This window comes from Bombus vancouverensis, chromosome 16 (assembly GCF_051014615.1).
Source record: "Bombus vancouverensis nearcticus chromosome 16, iyBomVanc1_principal, whole genome shotgun sequence".
In the NCBI taxonomy this organism is placed as follows: Eukaryota; Metazoa; Arthropoda; class Insecta; order Hymenoptera; family Apidae; genus Bombus; species Bombus vancouverensis.
This window is the reverse complement of record NC_134926.1, coordinates 6,982,669-7,009,811: the sequence shown is the minus strand read 5'-3', so window position 1 is coordinate 7,009,811 and position 27,143 is coordinate 6,982,669. Positions and strand designations below refer to the sequence as shown.

The window sequence follows — 27,143 nt, the reverse complement described above, 5'->3', positions numbered from 1 at the left end:
GACATTGCACCCAAAGATGTGTGTGGACTGTCTACAGGCGATGTCGTTTCGTCGAGACAAAAAGTAATTGCGCTAAATCTGGCGAACAGGTTGAGAGGTGGAACATTTTGATCCGTTTGAGAGAAAAGCATTTGCGGTAGCCGCGTGATGGGCCATCGTATTATCGCGCGACGGAATCAGATCTTTCGACGCGTGAACAAAATCCACTCTGACGTTGATCGTTACAACTTTCCTTCCAGTGGTATAACCGCCATAAGAATTTGACACCACCATAACGAAGGATGTCGTACTGATGTCGCCATTGCTTTTTTCCTGTCTGGATCGGTTTCTGACTGTTGGTATTTTAATAATTCATTTCTTGATTGTCGCATTCAGTTACTGAAATCGACATTGTAATTATTTTCTGGCCATTCATTTTCAATGGATCATTTATTTTGTATTTGTTAAATCGTTTCGTCTCGCGCTATTTGGGTGGTCACGACAGATGGCAGAGCGAAATCACGTGACACCGGTCGACAGTGTTAAAAAGTTAGGTTATTTTCGGAACCCACTGTGTACGTGTGTTGTATTGTCGATGCTTAACAGCAACCCAGAACCCAGTGACTTGTTTCTACGATAAATTTTCCCGCTGTAGAGCACTCGTCGATGTACAACTACTAACAACTGGCCAACCTGATAGCTACGAACATAACCTAACATTTTCAAAGAATTTTCCAACTAATTCTAACGAAGTTTCTGATGAATAGGTTAGAATTGCATGAAATTCCTATGGTTGGTCTTTTCCCTCTCTCTTTTCACTGTGAAAAATGGCCACCAGTATTCCAACAGCTGGTCCTCTTGACTCGTTATCGTTACTTTCGTTGGTTTACTGCCGCTAATTGGGCCAAACGATGGAATTTATTCCTCAATTATGCCACAGCCATGCCCTGTTTTACATAATTCCCTATAAACGATCGTATCGATTCTTCTTCACCCTCGAACCAGCTCAACGATATCGATTCTCCCAATGAAATCATCGTGCCATTCCCCCGAGCCGAATCTTATCAAATTTGACAGAATTTACTTAAAAAAAAACACACTGTCACTGAAAGGTATACGGGACACTTGTTTATCTCTGACGAGACGTATCCTAACCTCAAAATTATCATACGGTCAAATGAAACTACGATGGTTTGGTTCTTCGTGATCGCTGTAGCTAAAGTGTAGGTCCGATTAATTTGATTTTCAAAAGTCAATTTAATCGACTATATGCGTAATAATACGTAGCAAGAAATATAATAATAAAACAAATTGAATTATATAATAAAATATTATATAATAAAATTAAATAGTAAAATAATAAAACGTATCTGACAGAAGTACTTTCCTACTTTACTAGCTCTTTATCTGAAGACTATTCAACTGTTCAATTACAGGGCGGATTAAGAAGGTTGTTTCAAACAAATAGGAAGACTCACGATGTTGATACAGTCGCTGATATCTAAACAGCAAATGTGTGTATTAAATTACTATACATGCGTCTACACTGTGTACGGTAAATACGAGGATAAATTAGTGCTTTGTTTTTTAATACTTAGGTAGGTTAATAAGAAGGTAGCAAGTGTTGCTTTTAATTGTTGACTCATCGTTGATTCGTATAATTTGGTCAAATTCACACACTGTTACTACAAATCGAGCAAAGCGTCCGGCTACTCGTGATATATCGGTGTATGATCAATTTAAACATTTAATTAAAAATGTAATCAATTTCAGTTAATGTGTAGATGTAGCAAACCTAATTGCGAGCATTTGGTCGTACAGTGTGTATCTCGTGATATAGCGTTCTTAATAATCCAGCCAAAAACAGTTCTATCCATAACTCATGGCAATAACCGTCGAGAGTGGACTTGTGCTGCTTTTGGAATTCATGGCTTGAATTTTTCATAGTATCGAATAATACATGGTGGAGTATCGGTGGAGAATGAATGAACGACGAGAAAATTACGCTGCGTGTCAGAGCACAGTCACAGAAATAGAAAACGAACGATAAGAGAGGAAGAAATAAGTAGACAGAACGAGCAAGTTCTATTTTTATTTCCGCTTGGAATCGTCGACCTGATGCACGAAGTGTGTACACTTTTTATTCTCCCCCTCGTTCTATTAACGCCTTGTCAACGATGCATTAAGGTATTTGTAATGGAAATTAGCCTTTCTTTCTTACAGTTGCTCTGAAATCTTGACAATACTTTATTTAGTATATTATCCTTACAGGATTCAATTTTCAAGAAGATTTGCTTTACCAAAATGGAGATATTCGACTTCGAAGTTGAACATTTTCAAAACTCTGTCTACGTTGAAACACGTTGCATCGACACTAAAGCCTGATTCACGCTACGAGCCTAAGGTACAGACACAGATCAGGATCGATTGAAATCTGAGATTTTACAGTAAAACTAAACAATCAGATCCCGTGGCAATCTCTTTCATTTTTATTCGTTCAATCGAAGCGGGAACAATGTCATTTTCCAAGAATAATTTAATGAAAATCATGCTAATTTTGGATGAGGATGCATAAGATGGCTAATGCGATATGTTTGCAGCAGTAACGTAGTAACGTGGAAGTTTGCAGGCCATTTTTTTCTTATTTCGATCCACAATTTCATTTTGTCAGGTGGGTTTGTAATATATTTTGCAATCGAAATCCTATAGTTTGCTGCAGGTTCCTACAAATTCAATTAAACGCTCGTCCACCGTGTTCCTTTTCGACCGTTGACCGCAGTCTCGACCGCTAGCAAACCGACGTTACGGTCAACAGATTTTCATTTGGTTTGGTTTCATCTGGAATATGACTTTCGCGTCTCAGTGTGTTTTAAGCCCATTGTCCACGAAGCGTCGCTTCATACACGCGTATCAGATGTGTCGATGCTAACAGCGAGTATGCGTGCGTGTAGTGGTTATTATAAAGTAACGTGCACCTGTTCGCGAAACAGCAACGACCCGTTTTCGTTGCTATGCATTTTGGAAGAATTATTAGAAATTTACAGAGGCGTACCGTGCTTGCGGAACTTGAAATCCAAAGATTACCATCGTGTAGAGAAAGAAACGTCGTATTCAAAGTTAGTAGTCGAATTAAAAGAGTTTGGCACTTCTGCGGATAGAGCAGGCACAGTAAAGAAAATAAATAACATTTATTCGTACACATCGTTCAACGTATGGTCGTATAACACGTGTAGGTATAGTTACTCTTGCTAAAGTATCATAGGAATAAGTAGGCACATGTAATAGGTTCACACGATCGCGGGTAGGGACCGTTTAGTAACTTTGTAACTGACAGACTTACCGAAAAGTGTGTAGCTGGCTTAATGGACCACGCTTGCGCCTTTACGAAGCGACGCGACGTTGCCGCGTGGACAGTGAGACTTAAGCCGACTTTACACTGTGACACTTTGGAGAAAATTTGGAGAAGTATAAATTTGGCTTTACTTTTAAGGAATATTGTCGCGCTACAGATACCTTAATACTTGGCTGACATTTTCTGCGTCTTGCATTAATCTCTCCCTTCTAAAATAAAGAAACGATTCGACATCCGTTTTCAAATGGCGCTATGCACGAGGAAACGAAGTGGCGTTAAAAATTAACGCACGCCGCGTGTCTTGAATCGATTTTCGTCCATCAGTTACCTGCACTACAGCGTATAGACATTAGCCTGGTCTGGAAAATGGTTCTCGTATTATTATCTTTGACGATAACTCATTTTTCAGTTCTCATGCTTTCTCTGTGAATGAGGGCAGTTGATTATGAATCATTGAATTTTCAGTTACAATATTGCGAGTAAAATTTAATATTGCATAATTGCAATCTAGTATAGTTGCATAGCTATAGTTTGTGAGAATAGGGGATCGATCAATTTAGAATCTTTATTTCCTAAAACAAATCCAGATACTATCGTATCTTACAAATTTGGAATTGAAACCTAGATAGCACACGATGTCTAAATTCGAAGTCTATCTTACATGTATATTTCAAGTCTTGACTGGTTCGAATAGTACGAGCATGAAAAGTGCAATCTGAAACTTTCAGCATAACCACCATGTTTTAAAGGGTCAAGTAACCTAACCTCATTTTTCGTGTCCGCGTGCCATTAAACTAATTAAAATAACGGAAAACTAAAGAATAGATGGTGTCAAAGTTTCCTCAAACGATTAAATAAGTAGGCAGCTTTCTTCTAAATTTGTATATTCTTTTAATATACTTAACCTCGCTTTTTGGCTACATATTGCGTCTATCGAAAATTTAAGAATCTAAGAATAAAAGTACTCGGATATTTGGAACAGTGATTTGTTTTCTCGTAAACAAGTATCTTAAGGTCATCTTGCAAACTGGGTCTATGAGTGTCGGGAACAATTTGTCTCCTACTTATTTCGTGAAATAATCCATGAAAAGGGAGATGTAATAGCGAGGAAACGTTTTAAAGAACAGCGAACAACCGTGGACGAACGGAAGAATTGTCTGCGGACCTGAGGCTCGATTGGTAGAGTAGAATAGAGAAAAAAGGATTTTCGATATCGAGTGGCAAAGGCGAGCCGCTGTCGAGTGTTCTCGAGGGCCATTCAGAGATTCCAATTTGTCCTTCGTGTCGCCCCGACGTTGCACAATAACCCAAGAAACTCGGAGAAAAAAATTTACTAGCCGCTTTCTATACTGCCGAAGCATTTGCATAAAGGAGCTATCCCTTTAAAATTCTCGCATTATTTATTTATTTATTTATTTATTTAGCAAGAAGATAGAAGAGTACTTATTCGTGAGATTACCTTTAAAAAGTTGCAATCGTTCAGTGAAATAGAAGTAGTGTGTGGTAAATGTACTAAAAACACGTAGTACCACGTTTTTGTCATTCCTGTTGTATCACATTTACATACTGAATTACAATTATGAACAATGATACATCTGCAAAGATAAAAATATTTATTAAAGAGACGCTTAGAAATTTGTTTTCCATCCGATAAACATCAATCGTCTAATAATATAATGGTAAGAATTGTAACGTTTAGTATAGTAATTATATGTGTGTTTAATGTCGGGCACGGTAGTAAGAAGGAAATGGTTGAAAATGAAATCAAGCGGCTTATGGGATAAGTATCGAACGTGTGTTCAACAAGTGTGTCCCATGCCCATGCGATCAAGCAATCAGAACAGCATCCATCGTTGACACACAATTACGTAATAAACGAGGACAGGGACTAGCATACCATACAATTCCCATTACCTCGTCAGGGATCAATGAAAAAATTGTAGGAAATTGGGCTAATTATCGCAATCGGGTGAAACGACGCAAAATCGAGTTCCAGGTATCTCGTTATCGCGGTGTCATCATCCTGGAAGAAGAAAAACAAGGGAAAACTTGGATAGCTTTATTAAAATTTCAAATTGAACTCTGAAACTCTCTACACGTTGTTACAAAATCTGTTTCGATACAGTGAGAGGAAAAATTCACTTTTGAACTTTTTTAAGGTTGCCCTCAGGCAATGAATAATATTGCCAATATTTCAGAGATTCTCAACGAAAATGCAGTTCGTCAATAAATATTGGAAATATTGTATTCGCGATACATATTAATCTTTTCATTTGAAAACCTTTATTGATAATATAGAGGATAGCCCACGCAGCTATTCCATGATATACGTTACCGATATATAGTTATAGAAAAATGTCAAAGGAGTAAGATGAATGGTTGAAAAATATACATCCGTAGGACCGTGTTCTTTTTTCATTTCTTTTTAGTGCAACGGTGCAGTGCAATAAACAATTGCATTATTTTTTTCAACGGAAATGCATACTTGTTTTTACGTAAGTAGATTCCTAGCGTTGTATCGTGGTCGCTGCTGTTTTTTGAGGTTATGGTGATCGTCACTAATCGATCATGAAGTTGGCGTTTCAGATAGATCAGTACCAACCAAACAATTGCGCGAAAAGTAGGGGAAATTAGATCGATTAAAAGTAACTATACACAAACGCTTGAAAAGAGTACTAGAACTTTTGCATAGATCTAATAATACATCGATAATTGATTAGAACAGATCGATGCAACCGCGTAAATTGATATTCCTTAGCGACATGTACGTAGTAATACATCGTTGTTATAGTTCCAATCACAGAGAATCCATGGCAATTAGTCGAAAGGGCAACTCGACTTCCGGTTGCCGTAGGGCAACAAATCGAATGTCATCACGCCTGCAATTATCCTGGGCCCCCCCGTGAGTATGTACACTGAATTCAGAGGTATTGCGGTTTTGGTCGGTAATGACGCCACGAAAATCTCAGCTAGTGGTTAACGATAATCGATAGAGTATAACGAAGTCCCTAGTTTGATCATTTTCCACGACAAACACTGGCAACCCAATGTCTGGGTTGGCAAATTTTACTAGAAACCACAATTTCCTCTGAACACTTCGATCCTCGTCTTCGTTGATCCAAGACGACGCGATTTTCTATTCCTCTTGACCTTTTAATATCGAATTTTAGGATTTTGGTCATTGAGATTTTGGTTTGAGAATTTTTGGGAAGATGAGGAATTTTTTAAAAATGTTACTAGTCCCTTCACGAGTTTTTGATTGCTCGAATGTTGGTCATTGTTTAGAAAATTTTGATTTGAGCAACTTTGCAGGGATCTTTTCAAAATTTCACTCGCTATGATCGGAATGATGTTGTTTGAGCTACGTTAAAGCTACGTTACTTTAATGTTTCGCATAATCACGTTAATAGTGCAGTTGTTTGCATAGGGTTGATTGTCATCGCCTATCGAAGCGTTTCGGTGTTTCGTTACAGATTATTCATTATTTTTCTGTGTCGCTATTTCCTCGACGAATTTCTCTGTATACCCGTACGATAAAAATAAAAATATTCTGCTCGTGTTGCACGAAGCAGTACACTCGTTTGATTGCTGTCCTCCAATTACACACGACTCTGCGTCCAAAACACGAGATTTGATTATAAAAGAGATTGCCAAGGACCAAACGAAGTGGTTAAATATCTTCGATTATCGTTCGGTATCTATCGTTCGAGACCTAAGAAGAAGAATTCCACAGCTCAAAAATCGTTCACCGCATATTCCTCGTCTTGGACTACAAACAAGTCCCTAGATCCTTCCCCTAACAATGAACAAGTTTAATTTCCTCGTTGTTATGTTTGGTTACAACGAGCCTAATTGCAGAGTAGATTGGGGAACGGTGGAAAAGCAGCAGGTGGAATCGATCAAACCTGCACTGGCTCACAAAGGGTACGATTAATTGACAGCACTGAAAATGGGCGATCGAAATTCTCGTGTCGTGTGCTATTCAACATAGCAAATAACGATCCTCAAAATTGGGCATGCTAGCTGTACAGTTAGTGATTTCCCTGGAGACCCCTAGATGAGAATGGTAACTAGCAAATGTCCCTACAAATGCCATTTCTCTCACCTAACAAATGAATAATCAAAGCAACAGTTATCTTTTTACTAAAATCTATGTAATTACACTAAATTAGGTTTCAGCTAGCTCGAGACACGAGAAAAGAGTATCGCATTTCAATTAGTACAACTATCCTTCATCGTCGTCTCAAAAGAAGAAATTACAGAAACTAGGGTTAATTTGACTCGGGCCTGGTTTGATTTAATTCGTGAAACGGGAAAACTGGAAATTGAATTCCGATTGATATATTTAAAAAAAAAAACGTTTGACATTGCAAAACTTAAATTAGCTATGGATTAGGTTTGAAGTAGTTGGAGATACGACAAAGATCTATATTATCGGTATATCTTGTCGAAGGTTGTATTTCAGTTATTTTTACGATAAGAGTGGACGACGGTGATGAAAAGCGGAGAATAGGAGGAATCAGGTAGCACGTGTTTATTTATTCATGTTCACGTAACCAGTGCCAATTAAGATCGAACGACAACCAGCGCAGGTACCTTCATGGTCGCGGAGGAAGCGTCGCGTCGTCTGATTAAAGGCCGCCCTATTCCACTGGCCGAGACACAAGAAACGTTCTCTTCACTCACTGCCGATCCGATCTGCTTCTAAATTACCGTCACGCGACGTCTCGATCAATCGTCTAGTAATATTTACGTAACTTTGAAAAACAGCCTCCCCTCGGCGAAATCTTAGTAAAAGTTTGATAAGTCTATGGAAATTGTCGTGCCGTGAAAGTATGCGGCAAGTTTATAGGCGGTCCATTAAATTGTTTGCTACTCTGTACAAACTTCTTCAGAATTTATCACTGTTCTTACGACAGATTCTTCGAAGTAGCTTTAACACTGATTTCCTCAAATATATCTGGGGAATTTATTTCGGTACTTTTAGTTAGTAGAATTTCGTCATTGTTTCTGTGAAATTTTTTTTAGAAAGGTGCTTTCGTCGTTGTTTTCTCCAAATATAGGGAAAATTCCGAAGGAAAATTTTCGGAATACAGGGAAATTGAAAAGAAAATTTCTCAAATATAAAACTGCAAAGGGATGTTTGTCCAATGTAGGGAAAATTTGGAATAAGTTTTCCGATAGAGAAACAAAAATTAGGGGAAAGTTACGAAACTTCGGAAAATTTGGAAAAATCAGATTTTATAATTCAATCTACGTTATCGCGTTCCTTTGAAAAAATCTTGTAGAAATTACTTTTGCTGCTGCTTTCTCCTCATACATATAACTCGAGAGGTTACAATTTTGCGAGTTATTATAATTTCATTCGCAGTCGATCGAAATTCAGTGAACGACGTTTATCCGAGGGAATAGGACAGCTTGCTGAGCTCTTGGGTAACTGCTGATCCTCGAAGAATCCGGATGAGATTTGAGAAAACCAACGTGTCGAAAGGAATAACGACTCGTACATCGATATCATCCCTTTCATCTCGACACGATCGTAAAAATCAACTCGTCTGACGCTAATCTTTTCCCTGCCTTCTTTATGGTCACACGCGCACGTGGATAACTCGGTCATCTAAATATCAGCGTCTTAAAATTCAATCTCGAAGTATTCAAGAGAATAATCTAATTCTCTGTACATTATGATTACACCGCGGATTGTTTGCGCATATTAGACAATTTTTAGGTTATGTATTTATTACAATTAACTTAGGTATTTATAGACGATTTAAAGGTATAAAAACGTATAGAATGCACATAATATACGTGAAGATATATGAAATATCTAAAGAATGATATTTAGTATAATATTCAGTTGATTAAACAATTTCATATACACAATTCTATTTCCTCGATTAAATTCGTAGAAGTATAAATTTGCATGAATATCGGCAGTCCAATTTTGTTTAATGACAAAATTACTAGAAAATTCCCTATAATTTGAATACACCCTGCAAAAATTTAGATTTGTTTCTAGAAAAACACTGTGGATGTTTACGCTATTATGGCCAATTTAAAGATACCAAAATGCCTAGGCACGCGAACACGCGTAATACGCAAAAACATACGAAATGTCTAAAGTACGATATTTGGTAAGTGCACGTGACGATATTCAGTATTCTATCTTAATCTATTTCATATACGGAATTTTATTTGCTCGATTAAATTCATAGAAATATAAATTTGCGTGAATATCCGCCGTCTAGTTAGCATTAGTAACGAAATTATTTAAAAATCCCCTATAATTTTAATGGGACGAGAATTTTTGCCCGGTGATTTATTCGCAAAGGTAAGAAAGCGTAAAAGTGGATTCGCCTCAGCGTGTAACGTGGAAAACTCTTGAAAACAGATTTCAATGAACAGAGGAAGCTGCAGTTCTGCGTGGGCGGTCAACATTATGCTAATCACGCGAACCGGAAACGGTCGACAAAGGTTTCGGTTTCGGGCTTAAATATTAAACCCGGATCAAGGGGGCGGCATTAATGACTGACAGGTGCATGAATAGCATTACACCGAACAATACAGCATACCTATGGCAATACGCTACCATAAGTTGGCAGGATCCTCGTTTAAATATGACAAATACGATATAATCTATAATCATAGAATAGGAATATTATAATAACGCAATACAATGTTAATTGTAGTATTAAAATTAAGATATAAGAAAACAATTTATACGAACTTTAACTCAAAGGAGAAAGTAACACAATCGTAAGAAATTAATTTTCAAATGGTATCTCAATATCTGCTTTTCTTCTTTAATAACATTAAATTATTTCTTACTGTTGTATTACATTCTTTTTTAAGTTAATGTTCATATAAAGTGTTTTCTTTATCATTGCGGTCAAGATTGTTCATATGAGTTGTTTTCATAGTAAAAAATTTATATGAACTTTAAAATAAAAAAGAATGTAATACAACCGTAAGAAATTAATTTTCAAATGATATCTCAATATCTGGTTTTCTTCTTTAATAGCATTAAATTATTTCTTACGGTTGTATTACATTCTTTTTTAAGTTAAAGTTCACATAAATTGTTTTCATTCGTCATTGCGGTTAAGATTGTTCATATGAATTGTTTTGATAGTAAAAAATTTATATGAACTTTAACTCAAAGGAGAAAGTAACACAACCGTAAGAAATTAATTTTCAAGTGATATCTCAATATCTGCTTTTCTTCTTTAATAACATTAAATTATTTCTTACGGTTGTATTACATTCTTCTTTAAATTAAAGTTCTCATAAATTGTTTTCATTCATCATTGCGGTTAAGATTGTTCATATGAATTGTTTTCATAGTAAAAATATCAAAATTAAATGACGTATAGTTAGATGTATATAATAGTTAGAGAAACCTGGATGTATTGCTTACAGCAATCACAAGGATCCTCTACTGAATCGTTTCTGTCGGTGTATCCTACCGATCAAACGCGTAATTCGTTCGCTTTTCTCTGATGAAACCGAGACGTAGATTCTGTGCTCTTCGTTCCTTTTAAACACAATTCCATACGTTTTGCATTATGCATATCTGCTGTATCTTGCATACGCTCTGCATATCGTATACATATTTCGCGTAGCGGATGCTCTATGCAGCCGAGTCTGAGCTTCATCTTTAAAACGCTTAGAGACACGAAAATGTTTCCACGGAACGAAACGAAACACCGATGCGCGTTTCTGAATTTCCTTCGCTTAATTTTACGCGCCGATGCCCGCTGAATGGTGCGATCGTTGCGGTTGTCCTCGACAATTTGTCTCACTTACATCGTTCAATACGATCTTTTTAACGAAAATTTAATATTCCTTCGGATTCACTTGCAGATATTATCGGAGGCCATAAAAGAATCGCAGGCGGCGGGGATTACCTCTAACCGGATCGATCGTCGCGACCATCATCGTTATCGAAAACTGGAAAAATATAGAAAAAAAAAGAAGAAAAAATATACCCGGCATGTTGGCTGACAGCAGGCTACGTAACGTAAATTTGAAATCGAAAATAATTCGTTTGAGCCTGTTCGACATATTTTTGGGACAGGTGAATTTTTATCCTCGGTTTTACTCTCTTTTTTTTACTAATTGCCAATTCTGTGTCGAAACCTCTGCAAACAAATAATTTTACCTTCGAAATGGTCGTAAGAGTCAAACCCAAAATCACGTTTTCTATTATTATACGTAGCCACGATTACTATCATCGAGAGAATAATAATAATAATTTTCTAATTAAAGTATATTCCTTGTCAACGATAGATGAGTGATCCCAACACTTTCGAAGGTGATCCTTGTGATGTTCAGTGTCTCTTGTTTGCTTCAGATCAGTCTGTCTTGACGGTTGACGACAGAGTCTCGGATTTAACGAGCATCGACCAATTAGGGTAGTGAAAGGGACGTTATTATGGTTGTCGATCATAAGCCAATAATAGAACGAAGGCATACGCGTTCTACCGCTGCTTATTCGGGCCATTATGATCGCAGACGCGAATAGCCGACTGCCAATTGCAGCGAAAACCGGGTTTTCCCCCTGCAACCATGTCTAGGTCTATGTAACTTTGACGAGGCGAACTGAAACGATGACATAATCGTGACGGGGTTAGAGCACCGGCTGAAGTATTAGAGAGCCGGATGAAACGACAGAACATGCACCGGACTGTTCTCCACATTTTAAGGAAACTCGCTTCTTCTTCGCGTAATTTCGATGATTCGGTCGAATAACAGGGACCGTTTCGATGAGTAACTTTGTTTCGTGCGAGTTCTTTCTAAACCAGCCAAGTCGAACGAATTTACGATGATGGACGAAAGAAAGTCTAAAATCGATACTTGTAAATAAGTTGATTGTAACTTCAAACAAAAAATGTCCACCCGATAAAACAGACATTTTCGTTTGAAATTGTTACAGTTTTCTGTAATATCGTATTTATTCGCCAACGAGCGAAGTTGCAATATTTAGATCGTTCCACGTAAACGTGCGAACGATAAGAAGAAAGAAATTGTATCTGCGCAGTCCTTTCACCAATCACATTAACATTTCCTAGGCACTTTGTTCCATCTCCGATCGAATAGAAACGAAATTTGTTAGCGACTGGCTGTTGCATTAGGCTCTAACACAAAGGTTTAAATATATCCATTTGTAAACTGTGTAAAAGTAAAGAGGCTGAAACAAGACGAACGTCAAACGCGACTGGGTCACGAAGGATCAAAAATGACCCGACTAAAGTAAATTCCTGTCGATGAATTTTTAACTGCGATTTTTATGACCAAACAGAGATGGACGTAACTGACAGGTCAGCGGCGCTCATAATCATCGATCAGAACGAGTGCGTGCTCGCGAGGGACGATCAACGAATCGTCACGCTAATCGACGATAAAACTCGAGCATTCTTACCTTCGCTCGATGCTCGATCTTGACACGTTTTTGATTCCCGGCACTCTTAGGCCCCTTTCACAACGATTCCTCCTCCGTTTTATCAGACTGACTGATCAATCTTCCACGAAGATCCATCCGATCTGCCGCGCTCTTTTCCAGCTTCATCACTATCCCTTCTTGTCAGATCCTTGCGAAACCTCACCAACTGCTTGCTCCGTTCCCCAAACTCAGACTCCAGTCCCTTTCCGAGATTTCACACGAGATCCTCCTCGTAATTTCCACCTCCACACCTGTTCACTCAAAGGATCGATAGCTGTAGCCGATCAGAAGCTAAAAAATGGTCTTTCGAGGCGTTTTCTTTTGATTTTAGTTTGTCTTGAGGAGCCTTTGAAGAGTCTCTGCAGAGCTTGGTACGAAGGATCATGTTAATATTCGGCGTAAGTGTACATTTGGCGAAATGGGATGCCAAAACTGTGAGGAATGCTGGCCTGCGGAGAAGAAAGCGATGATCTGGACGAGGAATGTGGATCAATCACGGACACACGACAGGAACAAACGATCCAATTGCATACAGCAGCTTGGCAATTACAGCTTAAACGAGCCAAGGCCCCTCGACGCTCAATGTTCAGCCTGGTAACAGATTTGCCTGGACTTGGCCTCATCTGCCACTGTCTGACTCCTCTTAAACCCTTCAAACTCGATTCTTTGACGAATCTTCTCGTCTAACAACAATTTTTCGCAGCTAATTATCGATAGGTAACAGTTTGTCGAATATATCTTAAGACTATCGAAGAGAGATACTTTGACAGATCTTCTTCTTCACAGAAGCGCTTCGCTGGGAATCTTCCTTGATGAATCGGCTGGATAAATCATGATCGAAGGATTCGCAGAACTGAGAAGCTTCAAATTTTGTTTCCCCAGACAGTGAGACCCCTGTCAGGATCGCAAGAAGCTCGGGATCTCTTGGAACTCAGCCAATCATTACGAAATTATTCACTTCCTGCATCTTGGATTCTTCGGATGACAGCAAGTTGCAAAAATTCAGCAGGTAACTAGAAAAATAAAACTCAATTCTCCAACTTATTTCCGTATCTCTACAGAGATCTCTGTTCCTCACTGAAACGGTCCAGAAAGTTTCAAGAATGCCAGCAACCCTAGAATCAGAGGACCACCATAGGATTATCGCACGGTGTCCCGTGGTGCAGGTGTGAAGCCATGATCGATCAACGAAGAAAGGTTTGTCGAGAGTTCGATTGAAATATTCCTCGTGGTTCTACGAAGAAATCGTTGTGAGGACACACTTTCTGGAGGAGAGGAGCGCGACGCGTCTCGGACAAGTGTCGCGCGCAGACTAAACCTTCCGGCGCGGCTTCCGCGCGGCTTTCAGTACGCGTACTGTGCGCAGGGCTCGACGTGCGTCCCACGCCTACAGCCCTGAGCCGAAGACACGCAACCCCCGACTGAAGATTAACCAGTCCGTCTTGGTACGGCCGCTGAACTGACGCCTATTAACCAAGTGGAAACAATTATTTCCTGCTTTGGAGTGGGATACAGTTCTATGGAACCAAAGATTTACGCTTTGTATTTGCTCGGGCATTGCGGTTTTTAGCAAAGCTACGACGACGAACGTAGTTTAGGTTGGAGAATGGTTTGAGTACTGATGTCTGGGTGTTGTAGATGGAGAAATTTAGATGAAAGTGAGAATCGATTGCAGGTTTCTTTGCGGATTAAGCTTTTGCGGGAATTGCAGTAAGGACTTGGCAGATCTTAGATGGAGAATTCTAAAAGTCACATAGATTCACAGAAAGACCAACCACAAGGCCGAATAATGCGACGAAAGCGATTCTGTTCAAAGGGAATGGACTAAAATGCATGTCCCATGGGATTGTTTACCACATTTGGCCATATGGTCGATTTTAAATATAATAGCCAGGTTAAAGAAGTCTGCTGCTTTAGCTGATCGTATTAACCCAGTTCTTATCGATTCCCCTCAGGGTTTGGTTCACAATGTGTGTTGTGCTCCTTGTCGTGGTTTACTCTTTCCCCTTTACCGGCCGAATTCAATGAACATCCCATTTCTGATTGCTACGCTCCAATTTCATACGGTCTCCCTCTCCGTTCCTCGGCTTTGAAGCTCCTTCTAATCGCAGACTGTACTACAAACGTACTATTTCGTTTTTCTGCCATTCCTTTTCATGCTGCGTCCTTTAAAACGTTCGCCGATCGTTCAGGACATACTCAAGACTCCAAATATGTGCAATATCCTTGAAAATTGAAAGTTCAATTACAGTGGGCAGTTTTAATAAAAACAGTTTGATTTCTCGATAAGGTTTGACGAAAGAGCGAGGTTAGGTTTGACTTTCAAATTTGGAGATGGAGTAGTTTCAAATGTAAGGGGATTAAAACAGATATGTCAGAGAGTTGTTCATAATTCAGCCAGGTTTCATTGAAACGTGAGTATCTGGTTACCGAAATTGCCCTTTCTCGCGACTCTGCTGCGAAACTTTGAGAAGCTCTGCAATTGGCGAAGTTTACAATCGACATTATTCTTGCATCTCTTTGCCGTGAGGAGTGAGGAGTGAGGAGGAGGATCGCCGTGGGAATACTGTTTCAAATTCCGCTTTGTCTAAGTCCCGAATAGAATTTTAAAGCCAGTGCCAAAATCACCCTACCCCGTGTCTCACGACTTTCCTTGAAAATGACAGAGAGCCGGGAGAAATTGTATCCTCGTTGCTTCGTGACGTCTAAGATCTCAAATTCGTGAAAATCTGATGGTAAACTGGAAAATTTAAAAATAATGGCTTTTCCCGCCAAATGCGTGTTTATCTGTAAATGACGATTATTAAAACTAAATAATTGCTTCTTTTCAGTTCCCGTTTCTGGATGTCGTTTGCAATACCAAATTTGCGAAGGTTAGGTTAGAATCTTCAAAATTTGCGAATGAATCTCGTTTCTAAAATAATCATTTTTCTCACCATACGAGAAGAGCAATTTATCTGGATTAATTAATCTCATATCGAATTGTACAATGCTAGATATTCGCGAGATACAATCAGAAATACTTTTTCATCTGGATTAATCAGTTTTCAATTGAATACGCAGCGATACGAATTTTCAGAGCGCGTAATTGAATTCTCCTGTCGTCGATGAGATCATTCATTTTTCCGTCTTCGCAACGAGTTATTAACACAGACATACGAAACAATTACTTGGAAACGAAAGAAGATCTGCAGGCGACATTCGTCAAGCTGCAATTAACAATTCATAATTTTCACGATTAATTCGACGAAGAGTAAAACGTATCCCCCGCTTTATCTACGCCAGTTACAATTACATCCATTGCGCATGCGTGATACCAGGACCGTTCTCTCCTATGGTGATTTATTGCACAGTCAACTTCGAAATATTTAAAGACGTGTTATTACAACAGTTTTATATTTAAAAATATATATAATACCACGAAGAAAGATATTTTTAACAAATTATTTCATTTGATGAAATTGCCAAAAGGATTATTTATTGTAAATTTTATAAAATGCTACCGTTGGAGAATAATGTACAATGCAATTAATGTAATTATAAAGTGCTTCACTTTTAACAAAAATATTTCGGTGAAAAAGGAAATATTGGATTATAAATCAAATTTTCAATTTTATTCGTTCATCAAAAATTAAACACATTGTCCAGCTTTCACAAAGGAATGTTTAAAAATTTCACAGAATTTATCTCTAAAAAGAGGCAAGTCTTACAAAAGCAATTATAACGCTGTCAAAAAATATCTAAATTATAATGAAATATAGGAAATAGACATTTAAAAATATAAAAAGTACTATTCTTTCTTATAATATCTATACTACATTCAATTAGTAAATATTAACAATATACGGGGTGCTCTAATAATTGTGCTAAAATCGGCAAGGAAATGATTTGAAGTGCCGTATAAGAAAAAATTCATTCTACTTTTTCTACTTCGTCTACTTAATTAAAAGATGTTTAAACTCGATTTTCTTGAAAACGGAACGTCGTATGAAAAAATGTTATACTATATTTTCAACTTATCTGTCACGTAGAATCACCCTCTTACCGATTATACCACGATTACCGAAACACGCTATATTTCTAAATTCAAATGAAACGATTTTCGTGCACAGAGGGCGGTGGTCTCCAAGCGCCTAGCGACAGTACTGCGCGCCAGTGGACGGAGCCCGCATCGAAGCCAGTTGTCGTCTCACAATGGGACGAAGTTGTGGTTTTTTCTGGTTTTTCGTGTGGTTCGCGGCTCTCGTGAAACCCATCGAGTTTCCTGACGTTTTACGAATGTGAATCCCCAGTGGGCACAGCGTCCACAGGAACAGGATAGTTCCCGAAGGATTCGAAGCAGCTTTGGTGTCACACTGGGCGGTGTCAGGTTAGGTTTCGAAGGTAAGTCGCAATACCAACACGTATATAGAGTTCGTTCATAAGCCATTATTTCGTGAAATTCTTTTTTCACCTTTTTCCTCGCCTCGATGGAATTCGAATCGAAATTTTCCATCGATCAAGCTAAACTCTAACCTGCAAAACAGAGTTTCGCGAATGATTTTGATTTATTCGATTCTGCAAGCACGTTTGAATGTTCGTGACAGGTGACCAGAAACTAGTTCATACTTTATTATAGCGGTGTACCTAGTAGCTCGAGGTTATCGGTTTTTCGATCTCTTATCGAAATTATGTTGTTAGGTTAGATGTTGTGGCAGTTTGTATTGGATATTGGCTGTAGACGTGCAACTTATTGGCGTTCTTTGTTGCTTTGAACGCAACTGTTTACGGGAGATTTCCTGTAATTAAGGAGTTATTTATTACCTCATTGTTGTTGATAAATTTCAAAATTCATTTCCCTTCATATTTCCCACTTGATTTTATGTTACCGAAATTTAAAATTTGTATTTCGTATTGTATTTGTTCGAAGCAAATACCATACAGCAAATACAGATATCATTGATAATCACGAAGTACAAATAAATAAAAATCACTCACTAATAGTGCAATAAACAAACACGCGCCGCTAATTAAATTAACAAATAAATTATACACAGATATGTTTCCTAACAAAGAATATAGCAAATAATGAAGAATAATTAAATACATAATGTGATTCGCTATTGATAATAAAAAAAAACACAAACACCCATAATGCAACTTCTAATTATTTTTTAAACATTTTCAAATTATTTCTCAATAAATTGAAATATAAATTGTAATTTTGTTCCATTTATTTTCTAATAAATTTCGATGTCAATTTGAAGAAGGGGAAAAATAACGGTTTATAGGATAGTTTGTTTGGCGGTAGGAAAGTTGTATAAATTCTGTGGAGATTGGTCGGAAGTTTCTGGCTGTATTAAGGAAAAGTTTTCCGATCTTGGACAAGGATGCACCGAGATATAATCCCTCGAGTACACTCAATGTTCTCTAAAGTGTCTCGTTTCAGAGCGAGAGAGTTCCTCGACACCGGGGGTTCGCACTTCCGTGGCCTAACGTTTGTTAATTCTTCGGCTGGAAAATGCCAATATCCTGTCGCCATCTTACCGACCGAGTCTCAAATTTAGAATCTTTTTTATCACATTTCTCATAGGAGATAACTTAATTTTCCGCCATGTATATAAAATTTGTCTTAATTATACATGATGAAAATTTACATTATAATGATTAAAATTTACGTTGTCTTTATTAAATGAAATCATCAAAAATGTTTCATTAAAAAACGTATAAATTATCTGGAAGACATTGAACGTTTTAACTTCGCTTTTGTAAGTGAAACATTTTGATAGAATATTATTAAACAGTATTGTTTCCAGAATTTATTAAAATCTAAAATTAAATTGTTTGATGCGAATTGCATTAGCGACATTAAATGCTAGTTCTTCTCGGTTAAATGTTTCTTTTTTACAAAAAAGGTCTTCAAGATGGCTTAGGTAGAATTTATTCAATTATTTTCTTTCCGCTGTGTCGCGTCTCGTTAGATTATCGAGGTGGCGAAAAATTAAAAAATAACATAGGTTAAACTCCCAAAGAAAGCTCAATCCGGTCGCTTTGCGTCACACTTTATCCTATTGTTTTTAGAGACCCGAGTTTTACGGTTCTGTCTCGAGCCACTTATGACGAGTGAAGTTGCTAGTAATTAGATTCTTTTGTTCCGCCCTTAAACGCCGCCTTTTTCCCACCAAATACCATTGTGTTTTGCATGACGGTTAACCGTATTTTACATATTTTTCAGAAGAGAGATACAATCCAATTAGAACTCTAAACGTACGTAGTAACTGGAACGTAGTGCTACGTGCTTGGTCACAACTTGAATGCTTATCATGTAATATAAGCTTTTCGATTACAAATTCGAATTACGAACATTTTGTACAATATTTCTAATCGAGTATTTCATGGAACACACTTCTGGTTTCAACTTGAATTTTTATCACATAGTAGCAAGTACATTACCACATAGTGGTAAGAAATTTGAATTATAATAATTGCACATAATATTGCAAAATGCATATTCCATTTAGTAATACACATTCCAAAGTAGTAAATACTACAGGAAGTACTAAACGTAGTTGTTCGTATTCCTATTAAGATCCAGCGATCTTTTGAATCGTTACGAGCTTTCATTCGCTATATGACGACACTGTCGATCATCGATGGCAATAAAGCTATAAATGCTTCAACGCCGAGCTGTTCGCGCAAATAAAGAGATGAAGAGATCAAGAGAGAAAGGGATAGCTAGATAAGCTACCGATAAGCCAACAAAGCCGTATTCTTACCGAAGGAACCCATTGAAGTTCTCCATTCGATTCGCGTCGCGATCGACTATTACCGACCGGGTAAGAAAGTCTTATAAGTCAAGGTATTTGTTCGTGAGTTCATCGAAATCATTCGAACGTATTCTCATTGACTCACGAAGAACGTCGATTGCGCTGTGTCAAAATAAAAAGTCTAACGTGCTAAAGAAAAAAGGTTATGAGTCGAAGAATTCTTTACCCAGACCTTCTGTACCTTCTTTAGGATAGATCCAACGCCTCATCATACGATCTACGAAGAAAGAGTAGCAGTAGGTTTTCCCTTAGAATACGCAGCGAGCGACACGGATTAGCTTACGGTAAAATCTCGCAAGTAAGCTTATTCGAAATCGGGCCAGCGAATGCACGTAGGCCTCGCGTGTACACGTTTAAGAACATAATAAGTAAAAGTTAATCGATCTCTTGTAAAAAGCGATAGCCGTTGAAAAACCTCTCGGTTGACTGTGCCGAAAAATTGGGAATAAAAAGAGAGAGAGAGTATGAAACCGTGTTTGTTCATATACAAGGTGTCTCGGTTAAATGAGATCACTTAGATATCTGCTTTATTTTGCGATTGTACCAAAAAGCTTCTCAGGTCGAAGTTAATTCGTTCTCTGTCGATTTTCCGATTTTATATATATATATATATATTTTCTATCTATTGCATTGAGTTAGATAACTTGTACAAATTGGCCCGTTATCGCGGAGATCGATATTATTTCGAGCCCAGAAATAGCGAACCGTTAACTCCATCGTTGCGGAATGGAATTTGCTTTGTGACATCTGCCGGTCGAACAGTGAAAGGAATCTGCTTCCGACAGGATTTTACGCTTTATCGGCTGCGCGATCCTAGGGGAAAATCTGACATGTCGCGACACGATACATATTAATTGGTTTCCTGCTTTGCAGCATCCATGTCGGATTTGTATCGATATAGGGAAATGTTTGATCGTATGAAAAATGGTAGCGATGAAATTTTCAATTTGGGAAAAATTCGCTCACTTAGAAAATAGAAATAATCTGTGTACCAGTACTGGACCGACGTGGGGAATTTTTTGATCGTATGAAAAGTGATATCGGTGAAATTTTCAATTTGGGGAACGTTCGCTCATTTGGGAAATAATCTGTACGTTTGTTCAGGTATTAAAATACACAGTCGACGAAAGATTATTATAATACAGTTACCGGAGATCAAATATATATATCTACGTGGAATTAAAAATTACTGGAGGGGTTAGCAGATGTTGAATTAAACATTACTAAAGCAGTTTAAAAAACGACTACATTTAGTATGTAGAGCACGTATTCACAAAGTTTTATAGTATCTGTGAGAAAATTCCCTAGATAAGTATGTATGCCTTATGTAGCCTCCACTCTAATTCTTTTCTTTTTTTTAGAAAAAAATGTACTCTCATTTTTTTACATTACTTTCTCACTGAGTTTTTCAATTACTCGTGACAAAAATTATTACGCGAGCTACAACACATTTTCTAATGAAATTCATGCGCTTTAAAAATGTCAGAGCTTTTACAAGGAGGAAGCAGCAAAACTTTGTACACAGATATGATAGAACTTGCACGTAAATGACGACGTTTTATAAATTGGAATGGACACTTCATTTATGTTCAACTGGAGAAACTCTTTCGATCTAATTAATTTAGTTATATCAGTTTAATTAAATTCGGTCACTTGAACGTTTTCATACATACACACAAACACGCGCGCGCGCGCGTGCACATACACACGCACAGTTAAATATTTTCTGTATTAAATAACTTCTCTTTACCGAGGGCTTTCATTAATTCTAAAAGTTTTATCAACACTTCTCCAAAACTGGCAAGAAAGACGGCGGACGTATAGATACTTTAATAGAAGGAAAGATGCATTTCGTTCCTAAAATACATTTACTGCATTTATTAAACTCAGCCTGCCCGCTGAAAATTAAAGCTTCGTAATTTAATACTTGTTTCGAAGTTTGATTAAATTTGATTTCCGATCTTTCTCTCCTATCTGTTCCACAATTAATATTTCGCCAAATAAAAGATATAATATATGTGCGTCATTTATATAACAGTACTAAACACAAGATATTCGAAGATAGTCGATATTGCATTTTTAGTCGTCTTTTTTGTGATTGTGAAAGAACGTAATATTACGTCACTAGTAATCGGCTGTAGTTTATACAAAGACGTAATATTACGTGAATAGTAAGCAGCTATGGTCTATAAAGAAACGTAATATTACGTCAGTGGTAACCAGATGTAGTTTTAAAAAAAAGACGTAATATTACGTCAGTGGTAACCAGGTGTAGTTAAGAAAAAGGCGTAATATTACGTCAGTGGCAACCAGATGTAGTTTAAAAAAAGGCGTAATATTACGTCAGTGGTAAACAAATGTAGTTTATAAAAAAAGCGTAATATTACGTCAATGGTAACCAGCTGTAATTTCCAGGAAGACGTAATATTACGTCGACAGCAATCAGTCATAGATCGTAGAAAGACGTAACACTATATCAGTGGCCATCGGCAGCGACACGAGTTAACTCGTCATTTCAGCCACGACTATATTTCTTATAATCTAGCCACCATTTTCGACTTATTCAGTTTTTTAATGCATCGTTGCAATCTAATTGTAGGTTAAGATATACCTATAAAAACCTTCTGTTTTAATCAAATTCTACTTTGAATAAAAAGTTAAAGCATTATAAAAAAGGGAATTAACGTTACTATGCTCGTCACTTGCCAACTAGCCACCCAACCGTTCGCTGTTTGCATTCGCACACAGATTTCCATACAGGAGAACCGGGCACGAAATTCTCCGATTCCGGTGAGCCGATAACGGAAAGACCGGTTATCTAATCTCTGCACGGTGAAAAGCGTATGTAGAGGAACGGCGTGTGCATGCAACGTGCTCGTTAATTGTGCACCATTGCAAGGACGAAAAGGAAAAATGTCGGGGATAAAAAACAAATCGACCTGAACTCAACCGAATCGTTTTGCGTGAGTTACGTTGCTGCGAGAAAAAAGCTCACCCTTGCAAATGACGATCGATCTTAGTGTACATTGGATGAATTGTAAATATTGTATTGTGTTTTTTCTTCCAGGAATAGTTTACAGGTCATGCACGTACTTAGTACTACGTTTGTTTGTAGCTTCGTGTTGCGTTCAGATGTACTGCTTTGTTGTTCAATTCTAATTGACTAAAGTCCACGTACACAAAATACAGTACTACGTTTGCGCTTTAAATTCATGTGTTTAGAACTTAGCACTACGTTCTTCGCTTCGTTTTTTCATTTCTCAGTTGCGTCAATCCTCAATTGCTATAATATGAGTCAGATTATTATAATATGTGTTATATAATATGTATATTATGTATCATATATTGTAAAATATGTAACAAAAAATAAGCAGTAAATGAAGAATTAGTTAAATAACATAGCCTTGCGTTGCAAGAGAAAATTATCAATCAACTGTTTTATCTGCATTGCATTTTATTGACGATTAATAATAACACGTCTTAACAATATTTTTCAGAGAGGTGAACAAAATAAACTGCAAAACTGGCGGGCCTGGCGAGTTGCGTTTCGACGGTGGTCGACGACGAAGAACAGGAGGAGCTGCGGTGCACAGGAAGCGACGTTGAGATCGAGGAGTACACCGACACCGACGACTCGCCATATGTCGCTTATCAGGTCACTGATAAGCTGTTCGACACGGACAGGGTGGCCTGGCAAAAATTCAGCTTCGTCGCAACCCTTCTGACCGTCGTCGTCTCCATTACCTTTTTGATTATCACCTATCCCCTTTATCTCGAGAGCGTCAGCTACGTGTCCAACGCATACACAGGTATCCCGGAAACGAATGGATAATGCTAATTCTAGTTCCTTCGCGTAGGCGATTTTATTCTGCTTTTATCCTTCCTTGTCGCGCCAACACATTCGTCTTTTTCAAACCGTACGTTCTGTCTATACGTGTTTACACAATTGATATGATATTGATATAAGAAGTTTGTAGTATCGATTAGGATTGTTTGCTATGGGATTCCATTACGATCCTACAGAGAATTTTTCTATTACGTAGGTTATGAACGGGAACGATAGTGATTCTACGTGAAGGAATAAATAAAAAATGTAAAATAAAACCTCTTTGTACCAATTTTAGGACTTCTCTTCACTGCCTTCTGCTCTGCCTTCATCCTGGGCATAATATGTTTCATCGCGGGAAGAGTATCTCCACCACCCGCCCTGATTCCAAACAGCATGCGAATCAAGATCCCTCGTTGTGCTCTGCTCAAAATCAGTCTCATCTATGCTCTTTCTGGCATAGTGATCACGCTTTGCTTGGACCAGGACAGGGTCCTCTGTCATCTACAAGATCCCATAAAAGGCATTACTCTTGTCTTTTCCCTGGTCTACTATTTCTTCTTTTGTCGCAAAAGTAAGATTCCACATTTTATCATTCTTATAAAAAGAAAATAAAAAATAATCTATTGTTATAGTGATGAGCTTGCAGAGGATCTTCTCAAGCACGACGATAATTGTGGGTCTCTTCATAAGCGTTGATTATGGCCTCTGTGATCAATTTCGGTGTAGAGGGCAGGAGGTTTCGGGTCATACCACAACTATGAGAGGATCTTGGGGCGTGAAGGCCATTTGGACGTTCGTTTATGTCGGTGCGCTAGCCGCTTTCGCTATGTTCTTCACTTTGCTTGAGGCCCATTATACCACTGAGGTGAGAGCTTAAAAATGAATTGAAAGAAATATTGTGGACGACATTTTATCCTGTGTATATAATGACTAGGATTTAAGAACAATCATTAAAAAATAAATATACGTATACCGTCACATAAAAATAAAAGTTTTACCAAGAAAATTTAATATTCTATGATAAAGTGTATTCTATGGAAAATACAGATTCCGTATTATTTTTATAAATTATTTTATTCTGTCATAAAAATACGCAATTGTACAAAAAAAAAGATAATGTTTTTTATGTTCCAGCAACAGAATATGTGTCAAATAATGGCGAGCCAACAAAACTCTTTCCTTTATACGGTATCAAGATTGGTATCGTCACGAGACATCCGTCGACGAGGTTCTGAAGAAGAGGGAGGCAGATTGCTCCACGTGACAGATCCTGACCCCACCATAAAACCAAAACATATTCCAAAACCTCCGATCCTCGAAACTCTCTTCTACATTCACTTAATCGCGTTCTTCGCCATTTTATCGATGTCCTGGATCGACACGTTGCCAGGAATAGGCAGAGTAAGTTAATTAAATCAATTTACATTTAAAATTATGGTGGGATTCTATTTATTCAGTAGACATTAAGAGTACAAGAATCTAATAGTACATAGGAATTTAATGATTCTCCCCATTATCTATAATTTTTCATTCATAGTAGAAATTCATGTTCAGATAACTGGAATTCAATAGACAAGATTTATTCATTTGATCGATTTAGTCAAGTACTAGTTAAGACTTCATTCCAGTAAATGAAGTTGTACTTTTTCTGTTCCAGGGATTATCTCCAGCGGAGCTATACCGCGTAGTGGAGCATGGACTCACGTGTCACTTCAAAAACAGCGACAACTGCTCAAATATTTCTACTCGTGGCTGGATCTTCTTAATAGCCTATATCATCTTCTCAATTTCTGTACTGAACTTCTTGTCTATAAGTGAGAGCGCTGTCTTCACTGTTGCTACCGCCACTGTGTCCCTTCCATTGTCTGTAATCTGGTGGAGCATCTATAAAATGGATGTTCACGGCCGTGAGTAAAAAGCCTCTAATTAATTGACCATGTATATCTTTGCTCATAAGGATTGAGATACTTAGGAAAAATTAGAAACCTGAATAATCACCAGAAAACTATAACAAGCTGTAGGAATTATTGTCTCATTTGAAGTGATTATATATGTGATTCGTAAATCAGACTCGGATCTTGATTACGCTTTTGAGACACACTAAAATCGCTTACTTTACAAAACTCAATTTACTTTAGAAGTCCTGCCTGTTTCCTCTAGAAGCAATAAGATTTCTCAAACGAAGAATTTAAACAGGTTTCATCACATGGTCTCCCGGAGTGACGGGAGAGTTAATCTGCGCTCTGCTGGGTCTTCCTGTGGTCCTTCTAGGCCTAGGTCTTCTCGTCAGATCGCATTTCCGTGACACTCAGCCCTGCTACTTGACCATGCAACCACCTGACGTACAGTGTGAATCTTCTCAAAGATGAACATCTTTCAGGAAACCATCTAGAATCTTTGTATTTAACTCTACAGCATAAAGGATCCATAATAATCATTCTACAAATTTTTGTTTAAACGTATAAAAAAAAAACAGAAGAAATCGAACGTCAATATTTTATAGAAATTAAAGATATAGGGGTAAGAGGGAGAAAGAAGATGCTTTGGGAGTAGCATGTGCAAGAACACATGTAGTGAGAGCTCTGCAATCGACTGGGGTTGTGACTTAATTAACTTTTTAACTGTTGTAGCCCAAAGCCCAGTTAAGCAAGCTGCCAAATATATTGTAGTAGTTGAAAATGATACGGTGAAATCGTAAAGTTAATCAATGATTAAAACTTACAACTTTTTGTGACACAACAAGTAATTTGTTGTGACGAAATAGGATCATACGGACTTAGAGCAGTTAGGCCAGTTCTACATCAGTTCTGAACCGATTCTTTCTTTGCACTGTGTTTGAAAAAGTTTCCCTTTTTTTATCTAATTAATTAATCCTGTGAAAGGATTAATCTTAAGTTTTGTTTTCTATCAGTATCATTACGTTTATGGATACTACAGAAACAAATATAGAAAACTGGCTTTACCGCCCCTGATCGATGGAGTGACCTCTCTTGAACTGGAGGAAAGCTTTCTGTGCACAGTTGTGATAAAGGAGGTGGCATGGACCCGGGGAAAGCAATAATATCGACTATCTCGTATACGCGAAATAAAGAAAAAGAGCGAAAGAGAAAGAGGAGGAGGAAGGAGAGAAGCGATCAATGTTTCCTATGTAATTTGCCAGCGAGAACATCCGTCTAGTCACACAACGTTATTGCCGATTTATATTTTATTTTGATAACGAGAATATTTAATATTTTCGAAACAAAGAACGTTCGAATTATACGTGTTGAGAATATATGTGAATAGGTGTGCGTGCGTGTATATGTGAATGAGTGTGTCAGAGAAAGAAACAAAAAATACAGAAGATATTTTATAAACTCAAAGTATAATAGTGTGTACTGGATTGAAAGTTGCATATTATTGAAAAGGATCTGCTTAGAGGTTAGGCTTCTTTGTTATTCATTGCCATGTTTAATGAATCTAGCAACAGAAATTGAGAATCTAATGTCTTTGTTGAAATATCGAAGAAAATAGAGCGGTTCAATCTGTCTATAATATTAACTCTCTATAACTCTGACTCTATAACTCTATAACTGTAAACAGAAACATACCAATTTGGCTTCTAATATGTTCCCAAGTCGCCATATTGGGATTATAGCCATTTTTTTAACAAATATGAAAGAAGACAAAATGACGTGGTTGAATCTTCACAGGTACACCTTTTTAGATAAAAAAAACTTACAAACTTTGATTTTA

General features: G+C 37.6%; 2 protein-coding genes and 2 long non-coding RNA genes across 5 annotated transcripts in view; 2 read left to right on the top strand and 2 right to left on the bottom strand.

Moving 5' to 3' along the window:
- Positions 1–13,105, bottom strand: part of LOC117154408 (adenylate cyclase type 6) — an 88,689-nt gene extending 75,584 nt beyond the window's left edge. Inside the window, exon 1 of one of the 2 annotated variants that reach the window (XM_076625569.1) lies at positions 12,753–13,105. The gene's annotated coding sequence lies outside the window, so the exon portion shown is untranslated. The remainder of the gene's footprint in view (positions 1–12,752) is intronic. The other variant, XM_033329363.2, reaches the window with a different exon arrangement.
- LOC143303772 (uncharacterized) overlaps positions 1–19,894 on the top strand; it is a 129,549-nt gene extending 109,655 nt beyond the window's left edge. The window contains exons 3-7 of the long non-coding RNA XR_013060400.1: positions 13,105–13,490; positions 13,560–13,782; positions 13,835–13,970; positions 16,886–17,156; positions 18,988–19,894. This is a non-coding gene — a long non-coding RNA (uncharacterized LOC143303772). The remainder of the gene's footprint in view (positions 1–13,104; positions 13,491–13,559; positions 13,783–13,834; positions 13,971–16,885; positions 17,157–18,987) is intronic.
- LOC143303782 (uncharacterized) lies at positions 4,243–5,905 on the bottom strand. Its single transcript, XR_013060407.1, has 4 exons — positions 5,817–5,905; positions 5,246–5,354; positions 4,791–4,926; positions 4,243–4,711 (listed from the first exon to the last, which is right to left on the bottom strand). It is a non-coding gene; the product is annotated as an uncharacterized LOC143303782 (long non-coding RNA).
- Positions 19,895–21,058: 1,164 nt separating the features above from the next.
- On the top strand, positions 21,059–26,727 carry LOC117154611 (uncharacterized). Its single transcript, XM_076625565.1, has 7 exons — positions 21,059–21,122; positions 23,092–23,388; positions 23,704–23,979; positions 24,041–24,273; positions 24,543–24,809; positions 25,066–25,315; positions 25,605–26,727. Exons 1-7 carry the CDS (start codon positions 21,059–21,061, stop codon positions 25,775–25,777), a joined length of 1,560 nt encoding a protein of 519 aa, XP_076481680.1. The 3' UTR covers positions 25,778–26,727.
- The last annotated feature ends 416 nt before the right edge of the window (positions 26,728–27,143 follow it).